This window comes from Microcebus murinus, chromosome 13 (assembly GCF_040939455.1).
Source record: "Microcebus murinus isolate Inina chromosome 13, M.murinus_Inina_mat1.0, whole genome shotgun sequence".
NCBI lineage: Eukaryota > Metazoa > Chordata > Mammalia > Primates > Cheirogaleidae > Microcebus > Microcebus murinus.
The window spans coordinates 81,207,156-81,221,049 of NC_134116.1; the positions used below are offsets into that span (position 1 = coordinate 81,207,156).

The 13,894-nt window shown below is 34.3% G+C and overlaps 1 protein-coding gene across 4 annotated transcripts in view; it reads right to left on the minus strand.

Annotated features, from left to right (window-relative positions):
• ZMYM2 (zinc finger MYM-type containing 2) overlaps nucleotides 1-13,894 on the minus strand; it is a 100,935-nt gene that overhangs the window by 57,071 nt on the left and 29,970 nt on the right. For all 4 annotated transcript variants that reach the window (XM_020290489.2, XM_020290486.2, XM_076009567.1 and 1 more), the window contains 3 exons: nucleotides 11,026-11,311; nucleotides 9,500-9,665; nucleotides 8,515-8,727 (listed from right to left, as the gene is read on the minus strand). In XM_020290489.2, the coding sequence (XP_020146078.1) occupies nucleotides 8,515-8,727; nucleotides 9,500-9,665; nucleotides 11,026-11,311 (665 nt within the window). The remainder of the gene's footprint in view (nucleotides 1-8,514; nucleotides 8,728-9,499; nucleotides 9,666-11,025; nucleotides 11,312-13,894) is intronic.

The window sequence follows — 13,894 nt, forward strand, 5'->3', positions numbered from 1 at the left end:
GCTTTAGAGTGTTCAACAGGTTAAGTATAATGCAAATATTCCAAAATCAGAAAAAAATTCAAAATGTGAAAACACTTCTTTCCCCAACCATTTCAGACAAGGCATACTCTACTTGTATCTGATAAGAGATTAATATCCAGAATATATACAAAACTCCTACAACTAAAAAACAGAAGTACAAATGAATACAAAATTACACATAAGCAGGAGGAAGTACCAGTGTTCTACAGCACTGTAGAGTGAATATGGTTAAGAATTATTATGTATGTTCAAAAAGCTAGAAGAAAAAAAAAAAAAAAAAGCTAGAAGAGAGGATTCTGAATGTTCCCAACACAAAGAAATGATGTTTGAGGAGGTGAAATCCTAATTACAGTGATTTGACCACTATACATTGTATACATGTATCAAAATATCACTCTGTACCCCAAAAATATGTAAAATTATGTGTCAACCAAAAAAAAAAAAAGGAAAAAAGAAATAAAAGTAAAAACAACCAAATTAAAAAACAAGCAAATGCCTTGAATAGATACTTTTCCAAAGAAGATATACAAATGCCCAATAAGCATATGAAAAACTGCTCACTGTCATTAGTCACTAGGGAAATGCAAATCAAAACCAGAGATACCTACTAGGATGACAATAAAAAACAAATAAAATTTTAAAAACAGAAATAACAAGTGTTGGCAAAGATGTAGAGAAAATGGAAGCCTTGTGCATTGGTGGTGGGAACATAAAATGGTACAGCTGCTGTGGAAAATAGCTTAACAATTACTCAAACAGCTAAACACAGAATTACCCTATGACTCAGTTCCACTCCTAGTTTTATACTCACCAGATAAGAAAACAAGGATATTATATCAAAAACCTGATACTGGCCGGGCGCGGTGGCTCACGCCTGTAATCCTAGCTCTTGGGAGGCCAAGGCGGGCGGATTGCTCAAGGTCAGGAGTTCAAAACCAGCCTGAGCAAGAGCGAGACCCCGTCTCTACTATAAATAGAAAGAAATTAATTGGCCAACTGATATATATATGTAAAAAATTAGCTGGGCATGGTGGCGCATGCCTGTAGTCCCAGCAACTCGGGAGGCTGAGGCAGAAGGATCGCTGGAGCCCAGGAGATTGAGGTTGCTGTGAGCTAGGCTGATGCCACGGCACTCACTCTAGCCTGGGCAACAAAGCGAGACTCTGTCTCAAAAAAAAAAAAAAAAAAAACAAACCTGATACTTATACACCAACATTCACTGCAGCATGATTCACAGTAGCCAAAAGTGAAAACAATGCAGTATCCATCATATGGACAATGAATTGATAAACAAAATGTGATATGTACATACAACATATCATCCATGGCTACAGCATGGATGAAACTGAAAACATCATGCTAAGCGAAATAAGTGAAATAAGACACAACAGGAGAAGTATTACATAATTCTACTTGTATGATGTATCTAAAATATGGAAATTCAGAGACAGAAAGTAGATTAAAAGTTACCAAGAACTGAGAGTAGGAAGAAATGGGGAGCTTAATGTCACAGAGCTGTTTGGAGTGATGAAAAACATTTGTAATGAGGTGATGGCTACACAACACTGTGAATGTAATTCATGCCACTCAATTGTACACTTTAAAATGTTTAAAACTGCAAATTTTATGACATATTTTACCATAATTTTTCTTTTAATTTTTGAGTTATTTTCCTCTCTTTTTATGCTCTGGAATTGTTTAAATAGCATTGAGATTTAATGGTCTAAATTTTTTTTTTTTTTTTTTGAGACAGAGTCTTGCTTTGTTGCCCAGGCTAGAGTGAGTGCCGTGGCGTCAGCCTAGCTCACAGCAACCTCAAACTCCTGGGCTCGAGTGATCCTTCTGCCTCAGCCTCCCGGGTAGCTGGGACTACAGGCATGTGCCACCATGCCCGGCTAATTTTTTATATATATATCAGTTGGCCAATTAATTTCTTTCTATTTATAGTAGAGACGGGGTCTCGCTCTTGCTCAGGCTGGTTTTGAACTCCTGACCTTGAGCAATCCGCCCGCCTCGGCCTCCCAAGAGCTAGGATTACAGGCGTGAGCCACAGCGCCCGGCCAAATGGTCTAAATTTGATGGAATTGTCCTGTGAAAACATCTGGGCCTCCTTCTTGCTATGGTGTAGCTCTTTGATAATTATTTCTTCTATAGAAATTGATCTGCTTAATTTTATCTGTTCAGAAGTCAATTTAGAGAAATTATATTGTCATAGAAAATTACTCAATCTAGGTTCAACATTTTTTATATAGGGTTGTATAAATTTAGTCCCTGTGATTGACTTCTATCAATTTCTTCTGTTTTGATGCTTAAATCTACTTCATCATTTCCTATTTTTGTTGTTAAACCTCTTCTCCTGATTGATTTAACTATTGTGTACCCCCCCCCCCGTTTTTTCCAACACCTGATTTTTCAAAGATTTTATCTCTCTCTCTCTCCAAGTAGCTAGTACTATAGCCACACATCACCTTGCCTGGCTAAATTTCTTTTTTTTTTTATTTTTTTGTAGACATAAAGTCATACTATGTTCCCCAGGCTGGTCTCAAACTCCTGGCCTCAAGCGATCCTCCTGCCTCAGTTTCCCAAAGTGCTGGGATCACAGGTGTAAGCCACCATGCCCAGCCTTTTAACTATTTTAATACTATTTTTATTTCTTAATTCATTAATTTTTACTTTCCTTCTCTTTTGTTTCAGGTTTTCTTTTTTCAGCTTTTTTAGTTGAATATTTAATTTATTTTCATTTTTACTGCTTTATGTAAGAATATGAATTTTCCTCTGGACATTTTATAAAGCAAATATAACACCAATATCTTAAAGAATGCACCAAAGAAGAAAATTACATACCAATCTCACTTGTAAATATCAGTGGAAAAGTACTGAATTTTTAAAGTATTGGTAATCAGAATGTATGGACATTTAAAAAAAATGACATGGTACAATTTATTCTAGGAATATAAAGATGGTTCAGTGGATTAGGAAATCCATTAATACAGTACTCTCTCCTTATCCTTAGGGGATACATTCCAAGACCCCCAGTGGAAGCCTGAAACAATGGATAGTACTGATCCCTATATATACTATACATACTTACCTATGATAAAGTTTAATTTATAAATTAGGCACCATAAGAGATTAATAACAATAAAATAAATTAGAACAATTATAACAGTATGCTGCAATAAAAGTTATATGAATGTAGTCTCTCAAAATATTTTATTGCACTGTATTCACCTATTTGGATGTAGTAGTTGACTGTAAGTAGTAACTGAAAATATGGAAAGCAAAACCTCAGATAAAGGGGGACTGATGTATGATACACACATTAATAAATTTAATGAGTGAGAAAAATATACAATCTCCTCCAAAGATACCGAGAAGACCTTCAAAACTCAACACTCATTTCTGATTAAACACTTAAAATAGAAATCAATGGATACTTCTTTAATATGATAAAGTACATACACCTCAATCCTAATGCTAGCATCTAATTTAACAAGGAAACATTAACAACATTCTTGCTGGAACAAGAAAAAAATATCTACTATCTCCACTATTTAAAATTATATTGCAGTTATCAGGAAACACAATCAGGCAAGAAAAAACAATAGTGGAATGAGAACTAGAAAGGAAGATTTAAATATTCTCTATTTGCAGATGATATGATGGTAAAGCCAAATAATCTAGGGGAATCAACTAATAATGATGACTCAATTAGGTATAAGATATTTAAAACCAATACAAATAAATGTATGCACACATGAACACAAAATAATGAAAAACTCATTTAAAGTAGCAACAAAAAGGTAAACTATTTATGAAAAACCAAGAACACTAACTTAACAAATGGAGACAAATACCTTGTTCTTTCACAGGACAGTTTAACATCATAAAGATGTTTATCCTCCTTAATATATACATTTAAGTTTAACAGAATTTTAATAAAAAATGCAAATGGGAGGAGGGTAGCATGACAACTTCATTCTAAAGTTCATATGGAAGAACAAGAATAGCTAGAAAATCCTGAAAAAGAAGTGTAATGAGAATAGCCTTGTTCTACCACATATTAAAACACACAATGAAAAGTCAATTATTAAAACAGTGCAGAAAGAACACATGAATAGGCCGGGCATGGTGGCTCATGCCTATAATCCTAACACTCTGGGAGGATAAGGTGAGTGGATATGAGGTCAGGAGTTCCAGACCAGCCTGAATAAGAGAGACTCCATCTCTACTAAAAATAGAAAAATTAGCCAGGAGTCATAGGGCGCATCTGTAGTCCCAGCTACTTGGGAGGCTGAAGCAAGAGGATCGCTTCAGACCCAGAGTTTGAAGTTGCAAATGACACCACTGCACTCTACCCAAGACAACAGAGCAAGACTCTGTCTCACAAAAAAGAAAAAAAGGGACATATGAATATAGTGATAAAACAATGGAAAAGACTAGAAGGCCTAGAAAGAGATACACGTGGGAATTTAAAATATTTTATGTATGATCAGGTGACATCTCAAATCCCTAGGCAAAGGGTTAGGTAATTTTTAATTAATGATTTTCAAAAAAGGACAGTCATTTGAAAGCAGATAAAATTTGATCCATAATGCAAACATACACCAGAATAAATTGCAAATGGATTAAAGATTTAAAGATTAAAATGAATACTTATAGTGGAAAGTATTCATTTACAACCTAGGAGAAAGTCTATGAAGCAAAACCCAGAAGCAACACAACTATTAAAGTGGACTATATTAAAATTAAAAACTTTACATGACCAAAAAGCAACAATGACAAAAACCCTATAAGCAACCAATCGCAGTTACCGTGTTTCCCCAAAAATAAGACCTACCCACAAAATAAGCCCTAGCAGGATTTGTAAGCATTTGCACAATATAAACCCTACCCTGAAAATAAGAACTAGTGATGGGCGTGGCTACACAGCATATATGCACAACCCATGCATTTTGTTGGGGAGTGGTAAAGAAGACGAGGAGCCCTTCTCACCTGCCCCATGAGAGCTCTACTGCTAGACATGAAAGATTGGGACCAATGGTTCTAAAGGAAATAGAGTCGCAAGAAATTCAGGATGGAATTCGGGGTTTGGAAGAGTTATGATGATGTTCCAGAAGATGACAACTTAACTATATGTGAATAAATATAGATTGTAGTACCGTACTTAAAAAAAATAACACATCCCCTGAAAATAAGCCCTAGGGTGTCTTCTTGAGGAAAAATAAATATAAGACCCTGTCTTATTTTCGGGGAAACACAATAAATATATACAATAACAAGCATGACTCTTGTGACATATTAATGGCATTTATATAAAAGTCACAACTCAAAATGTGATGTCAGAAGTCAAAATATTGAGTACCTTTGAGAAGCTTAGGAGATGCTACTTAAGACAGAGCACAAAGGAGCTGATGGAAAACTAGTTATGTTCACTTTCTTGAACTAGGTTCTTAAAAATCAAGATGAAAGGCACAGATTTCATCTTTATAATACTGAGATAAGGACTAATATTTTCCCAACTTCAGAGATGATGAAATGCAAGCACAAGGAGGTTAAGTAATTTGCCCAGAGCACACAGTTGGTAACTGCTGGGACCATGATTTTAACCTGGGCCAACTAACTCTAAAGCCAGCACTCTTAACAAATCTTATAGGTATCGAAGATAACAAACACAACATCAGCAACAACATGAAACAGTATGATTAGTCTTGGGAATTATAAATAGTCTAATCCTTTTCATCACCATATAGCCTTCCTTATTTACAAGAATTTGAGTATGTCACTCCAACATAAACTCTATGAAGGCAGGAACTATGTCTTCTTTACCACTCACTGTGTATATACCCTGTGCAACTAGCACAATGCCTGGAACATACTATTTGGTGAATAAATCATTGTTTCATAAACAAATTACAGATTTATTTTGCACATTAAATAAATGTTCAAGCTAATGGAAAAAAAATTAAGATCAAAGCCCAAACAGAAAAATTGATATAAGATAGAAACAAACAGTTCACATAAAAGAAAAGATAGCTTTGAAACAGGAATATCTGCTCATCATCATTCCTAATAAAAGGAATACAAATTACAGCTACACTAAGATACCATTTTCACCAATCAGAATGAGGTATTAATATTCTCTGTTGGTGGGGCTACCGGGAAACAGAAATTTCCACGTATTACTGAAAGGAATACTAACTGGTAGGACTTCAACAGGGGGGAATTTAATGATACATAACAAACTAATGCATTTAACTTAGCCAAACAATGTTACTTCAAAGAATCTACCCTGAAACCCAACTTCCAAAATACAGAGTAAAGCAGATGGCAGTTTATTCATGATCCATTATTTGTAACAACAAATGACTGGACATAACCCAAATGCTATGAAAACCAAACTGATCAAATAAACTACCATACAGACCAGTGTTAATTCATACATGGTCAACTATCAGCTCCTGAGGAGTGAGGGGAGTACCAGGATTTGTAGCCTTTGCTGTGAAAATACTCCCACTATGGCTATTTCCAGGCTACAGGCATGGAATTGAACATGTAATTGGAACAAGATGCACAGAAGCACATCATTATATATAGTATTACTACCATACAAATATAATGAATGTATAACCTTAAGAGTATAGATATTAAAATATAGTAAAATAATTAGAAAGTAATGAGTTTTGAGCATCTTTACCTTAAATATTGTTATGGACTGAAGTATGTCCCCTCCAAAATAGTATCTTAAAGCCCTAACCTACAATGTAAACTGTATTTGGAGATAGGGCCTTTAGGAAGATAATTAGGGTTAAATAAAGTCATAAGGGTAGGGCTCTAATCCAACAGGACTAGTGTCCTTATAAGAGGAAGAGACACCAGAAATCCATAAATAGAGTAAAGCAAATATCGGTTTATTCATGATCCAGAGATCTCCCTCTCTTTTTCCCATCTGCACACAGAGGAATGGTCAGGTAAGTACACAGCAAGAAAGTATCGGTCTCTTATGTTAGGAGAGGCCTGACTAGAAATCAATCCTGATGGCACCTTGATCTTACACTTACAGCCTCCAGATCTATGAGAATATAAATTCCTATTGTTTAAGCCACCCAATCTGTGGCATTTTCTTATAGGAATTATGGCAGACTAATATAAATATAATTTGCCTATAAGTTTCTATAATTTAATTTTTAATAATGGGTCTTTTTAACAGCCAGTTCACAAAATTCCTGAAAATTTAACTATGCAGCCACAAAAAAGAATGAAGGTCTGTATGTGTATATAGATAGGGAATGATTTCCAAGATATACCGTGAAGTGAAAAACAGAAGATGCAGAACAATACATACCATTTTGCTGCCTTTTGTATAAAAAAAGGGAAACTAACAATAAAGTATTTAAAAAAAATACTTAATTTAAAAAAACCAGGAAACAAAACAGTAAGAATTGAAAAGTGATAGCTATAAACAATGTGTAAGAACCAAGAGGAGAAAATAAAAATCAGAGCTAAACTTCTCTGAGTGTATCTTTTTTTTTTTTGAGACAGAGTCTCACTTTGTTGCTCAGGCTAGAGTGAGTGCCATGGCGTCAACCTAGCTCACAGCAATCTCAATCTCCTGGGCTCAAGCGATCCTACTGCCTCAGCCTCCAGTAGCAGGGACTACAGGCATGTGCCACCATGCCTGGCTAATTTTTTTTTTATATGTATATTTTTAGTTGGTCAACTAATTTCTTTCTATTTTTAGTAGAGACAGGGTCTCACTCAGGCTGGTTTCGAACTTCCAACTTTTGAGCAATCCGCCCGCCTCGGCCTCCCAGAATGCTAGGATTATAGGCATGAGCCACCACGCCCGGCCTGAGTGTATCTTTTAATGTACATTTTACTTTGGAGCCATATGTATAAATTCAAAAATAAACTACATAAAAGATCTTAAAATTGAAATAAACCTTAAAATCATATATAAACAAAGTAACCATTTCTAAGCTAACAGTTAACAGTTTGAAAAATCGGATCTGAAACCCCTCTCCAACTCACAAAAAAGAAGACAATTCAAAAGAGAAATCATTCTGATAGCACTTACCATTATATATAAAATCATAAATTTATTTCCAATAATCTACATATACAGATGCTCTTCGACTTACCATGGTGTTATCCCAATAAACTTTTAAGGATACTTAAAAGTATCCTAAGACAAAAGTGCATTTTGAGATGATTTAAAGTCAGGATGGTTTACCGAGACTGAACCCCATCATAATTCGAGGAGCACATTGAATGAGTATTGCTTCTGCATCATTGTAAAGTTGAACCAAGTCAGGGACAATATGTATTTCAGAATTCATTTGAGGTAGGTCATCTACATGATATGATGACAATAATGGAATTAAAAGTGATTCCAAGATAAATCTGGTTAATAAATGCTGTTAGAGTAAAACTATTACAGCACTTCCAAAATACATTCTAAGAATACTAAATTTTGATTAGAACATGAATTACCTGCTTGTATTCACTGACACAACTTTGACAGCAAAATCTTTTCTGCTGACCGTCAATCACCAGAACATTATTTCCAGCACCTTTACTGGGCAAGTACTCTCCACACTGTTCACAGCAATTCATTATTAGACCATTGGCCATTCTATATCTATTAAAGCAGTGGTCACTGCACAGTTTATGAGTCATATTTTTAAAGCTAACTTCATGGCGAATCTAAAAGAAAAATAATAAACAAAATATTAAAAACCAAATCAGTCTGACATAGGTGTTCCAACAGAAACAAAAATGCCTCAGAGCACAGACTGTTTGGGAAAAAGGAAAAACGAAGTACATTTCATAATTCTTTAAACTGTTTTTATACAGACAGGAACACATGTATGGCACTGAAAAAAGAAAAAAGCCCATCAGTGATACCACTATAAACTTTTCCAGAGCAATCAAAAACTGATAGAGAACAACCTATTTTGGATGGTAGTTATATTGATCTTCATAAACAAACTGACTGAAAATCTTTAGACAAATTCAACAAAAACTATAACTAAAGTACATTAGAAAAAGGAGGAGAGGGAGAACCAATATTATAAATAATTCAAATGAAGTATATATAAACAGATTACCTTTTAATACCATATTAATGATGTAAAACTATTCCCTCTACTTGTTCTACTTCTCAGAAAGATTATTTATAGTATTTCTTGTATAGTCAGCCTATTTGTTTAAATAAATATATTACTAGACAAAAATCAATGACAATACTATGGTTTTGTCCCTGAGTGCTCCCAAACTCAGGAAAAAAAAAAGCATTTAACACAATAATTTTACCTACAGGAGAATGGGATTACATAATGGGATATGTATTAGATAATTTTTATATATCTTCACTTTTAAGGAAATATACACTGATAAGAATATGTAATAACATTTATTAAATAAAGTTTGAAATATTCCTATTAGAACTAAATGATAAAAGTACAAAAATACAAACCTCTGTTAGTTTACCACAGATTGTACATCTTGATTTATTTAGAGCTCCTTTAGTAGGATTCTGTTTGTCTTCATAGAGGGACAAACAAGATGTACTACAGAATTCCTGGAAGGACTCACTTGAATCCACTTGAGCAACAATGGTTCCTTTCATTGTAGTTATATCTCTGAAAAATAAGAGATACAAGTCAATGTAAAATTCCATTTTAAAAGAAATCAAATATAAAAGTAGTAAGTGATAATTTTCATTTCTATAGATTGAATCCTAGAACTCACATACCATTTTGAGATCTAGTTAAATCACTTTTAAAATTTATAAAACTCTTGACAATAAAATATGAACTTTTGGAAAAAAAGATTGAGAAGCAAAAATATTTTATATTATTCAATCCTTGCTACCACCTATCTTCAAATTCAGTAAAAAGGATTTCAAATATTGGAATCACTAAAAAAAGAAAAGCTATTATTAATTATATAGAATTAATCTCAAGGACTAATTCATTGAAGTATAAATTTATAATACCTATTCTAATAACCATTCCCCGGGTAAGTAGAAAACATGAGTCATCTAGGTCACAAGAATAAGACATCTGTTCTAAAGGGAAAACTCAACTTAAATACACCTCCCACCCACCTTACCCCCAAATAACCTCCCTTGCCCATCATTCTACATGGCTGTCCAATTACAGTTAGGAAATGATAATATTGATGACCTTTGAAGTTTTTCTTTAATTCTGAATTTCAAGATTCTATGTTATAGTATTTAAACTTACTACTGTAAAGCAATCTAAAAACTGTAATAATTGTTTCACTATTTGACTTTATTAAACTTATACAGAACACTAAGCCCTATCCAGAGTTCCAAGATCTAAATATAATTTCACAAACTTGGGTTGCTCCAAGATATGGTACAGAAAGTCCACCTGGTTTGACCTTACATATATTATACCATATTCTAGCTATTTTTAACCAGCAAAGTCAGACCTTAAAAATGGCAAAAGATGCTGTCTTTCCAAGGCTGGCGAAAAAATGGTACAGTAGTCTTGAAACAGTATTTCTAATGACTTAATAATATTCAAAACAAACATTTATATAATCCAAAGACTTCACAATTTTAAATAATCTCAGTCTGAAGATAGTATAAAATTTGATCTATTTTAATAAAAAATTAGTTATAACAGCTTAACATTTTTATTTGGCTAGAAGAACTAAATTCTTACAATAAGTATGAATTGTTACAAATACAAGGAATCTAATGGAGATTACAGACAAAATTAATTATAAGGGCGTATCTTAATGAATCCCAAGTCTATCCAAACAGGAAGGCTTCTATCCATAAGCTACGTGGACTTGACAGAGGAACTTCCAAAGCCATTACAAATTTGAGTCTGGCTTCAAGATTTAAACTAGCTTACCAATTTTTAAAATATAGTAATTCTCCTCTGTAACTCCTTATTAACAATCTTCTTAAAATTTTATACCACCAATATTCAACTTTACAGAATGATGTTGAAAGGTAAACCTTACTTTTTGCACATAACACAGAGTTTCTTTGGAGCAGGCTTGTGAGAGAAGGAAGAAAGGCAGGTGGTAGAACAAAAGAGGTGAGCTGATCCTTTTCGTTGATAAGCTGTCTGTCCCTTCTGTAAAGGTTTTTTGCAGTTTGCACAAGTGACTTTAACTGGCTTAGTGGGTTGCTGTTGGGCAGAAGGCTGGAAAATCTGTTTAGGAAGTGAGGCCACTGGTGATAAAGAATCCACCCCTGGTTGTTTCTGATTACGAGGAAATGAAGCTGACTGGGAGATCCAAGAATCTTAAAAACAAAATACACAAGAAAGAGTAATGAAACTGGTATTTGTTTATACACACTGAAAATTATATCAGAGAACTAGTTTAAACTTCCTATTTTGTACAAGTTTTAAGATGTTAACGAAGCAGCAATATGGCACACAGGTACACAGGGGCATATAGCACAAGTTTTGGAGTAAGAACATCTGTCATAATAATGACATATTGTATTTTTGAAAATTGTTAACAGAGTAGATTTTAAGTGCTCTCACCACAAAAAATTGGTAAGTATGGGAGATAAAGCATGTGCTAATTAGCTCAATTTAGCCATTCCACAATGTATACATATTGTAAAACAACATGTTATATATAATAAATATATACAATTTTTGTCAATTTTTAAAAAATGTAAAGTCTGGGCCGGGCGCTGTGGCTCACGCCTGTAATCCTAGCTCTTGGGAGGCCAAGGCGGGCGGATTGCTCAAGGTCAGGAGTTCAAAACCAGCCTGAGCAAGAGCGAGACCCCGTCTCTACTATAAATAGAAAGAAATTAATTGGCCAACTGATATATATATAAAAAATTAGCCGGGCATGGTGGTGCATGCCTGTAGTCCCAGCTACTCGGGAGGCTGAGGCAGAAGGATCACTCGAGCCCAGGAGTTTGAGGTTGCTGTGAGCTAGGCTGACGCCACGGCACTCACTCTAGCCTGGACAACAAAGTGAGACTCTGTCTCAAAAAAAAAAAAAAAAAAAAATGTAAAGTCTGGTTCCAGCTAGTTTTATTAGTTAACAAGATTGATAAGCTACTTAAACTCTATGCCTCACTCTTCTCTAAACTGGAAATAGTACTAACCTCATACAAATGGTAAACATTAAATGAGATAATACACACAATAAAACATAGAAATAGCATATAGGAAGCATTAAATATTAGTCGTTAGTTATTAAGCAATAAGTATTTGTGTGTTTACAGACTTACTTTAAGCAAGCAACACATACATCAACGTAAAAGTAAAATAAAATCCTGACCAACTAAAACCTTTGACAAATGTTAACACAAATCTGAAAGTTTATATATAATTATTTCTAAAACATCTTTTTAAGATTTTCCATATATATGTTTGGTTTCATAGCCTCTAAATACACCACATAATCTCACAAAAGTAGAGTACAACACAGAAATTGTTCAGTTAAGCCAACCTATGTAAGCATAACCTCAGAGATATTTCAAGTTCAGTTCCAGACCACCGCAATAAAGCAAATAACACAAAAAGTCACACAATTTTTTTGTTTCCCAGGACATTTAAAAGTTATATTTACACAATATTAGAGTCCATTAAATAAGCAACAGCACTGTCTTTTAAAAAATCTACATAAATTAAAAAATACTTCATTGCTAAAAAATGCTAGAAATCATCTGAGCCTTCAGAAAGTCATAATCTTTTTGTTGGTGGAGGGTCTTTCCTCAATGTTGATGGCTGCTGAGTGGTGGCCGCCAAAAGTTGGGAAGGTTCTTCCAATTTCTCAAAATAATACAACAATGAAGTTTGCCAACTGATTGACTCTTCCTTTCATGAAAGATTTCTCTACCATGTGCAATGCTGTTTGATGGCATTTTACTCAACTAGAACTAGTTTCAAAATTGGAGTAAATCTTCTCAAGCCCTATCACTGCTTGATCAACTAAGTTTATGTAATATTCTAAATCCTTTGTTGTCATTTCAACAGTGTTCACAGCATCTTCACCAAGAATAGATTCCATCTAACGAAACCACTTTCTTTGCTCATCCATAAAAAACAGCACTTCATTGTTTAAGTTTTATCATGTGAATGCAGTAATCCAATACATCTTCAGATTCCACTTCTAATTCTGGTTCTCCCGCTACTTACACATTTACAATTACTTCTTCCACTGAAGTCTTGAACCCCCTCAAAAGTCATCCACGAGAACTGGATTAACTCCTGTTAATGTTAATATTTTGTACCTCTTGTTAATGTTAATATTTTGTACCTCCTCCCATACAGGAATGTTCTTAATGGCATCTAGAAAGGTGAATGCTTTCCAGAAGGTTTTCAACTTACTTTTTGCCCAGATACATCAGAGGAATCACTCTTTATGGCAGCTATGGCCTTATGAAATGTATTTATTAAATAATAAGACTTAAAAGTCAAAATGATGCCTGATCCACAGGCTGCAGAACTGATATTGTGTTAGCAGGCATGAAAACAACATTTATATCTTTGTACATCTCCCTCAGAGCTCTTGAATGACCAGGTGCACTGTCAATGAGCAGTAATATTTTGAATGTAATCTTTTTTGCTGAGCAGTAGGTCTCAACAATGGGCTTAAAATATTCAGTAAACTATGCTATGAACAGATGTACTGTCATCTAAGCTTCATTGTTCCATTTATAGAGCATACACAGAGTACATTTGGCATAATTCTTAAGGGCCTTAGCATTTTTAGAATGGTAAATGAGCACTGGCCTCAACCTAAAATGACCAGCTGCATTAGTCCTGACAAGAGAATTTGAAGCTTTAAAGCCAGGCATTGACTTCTCCTCTCTAGCTACGAAAGTCCTAGATGGTATATTTTTCCAATGGATGGC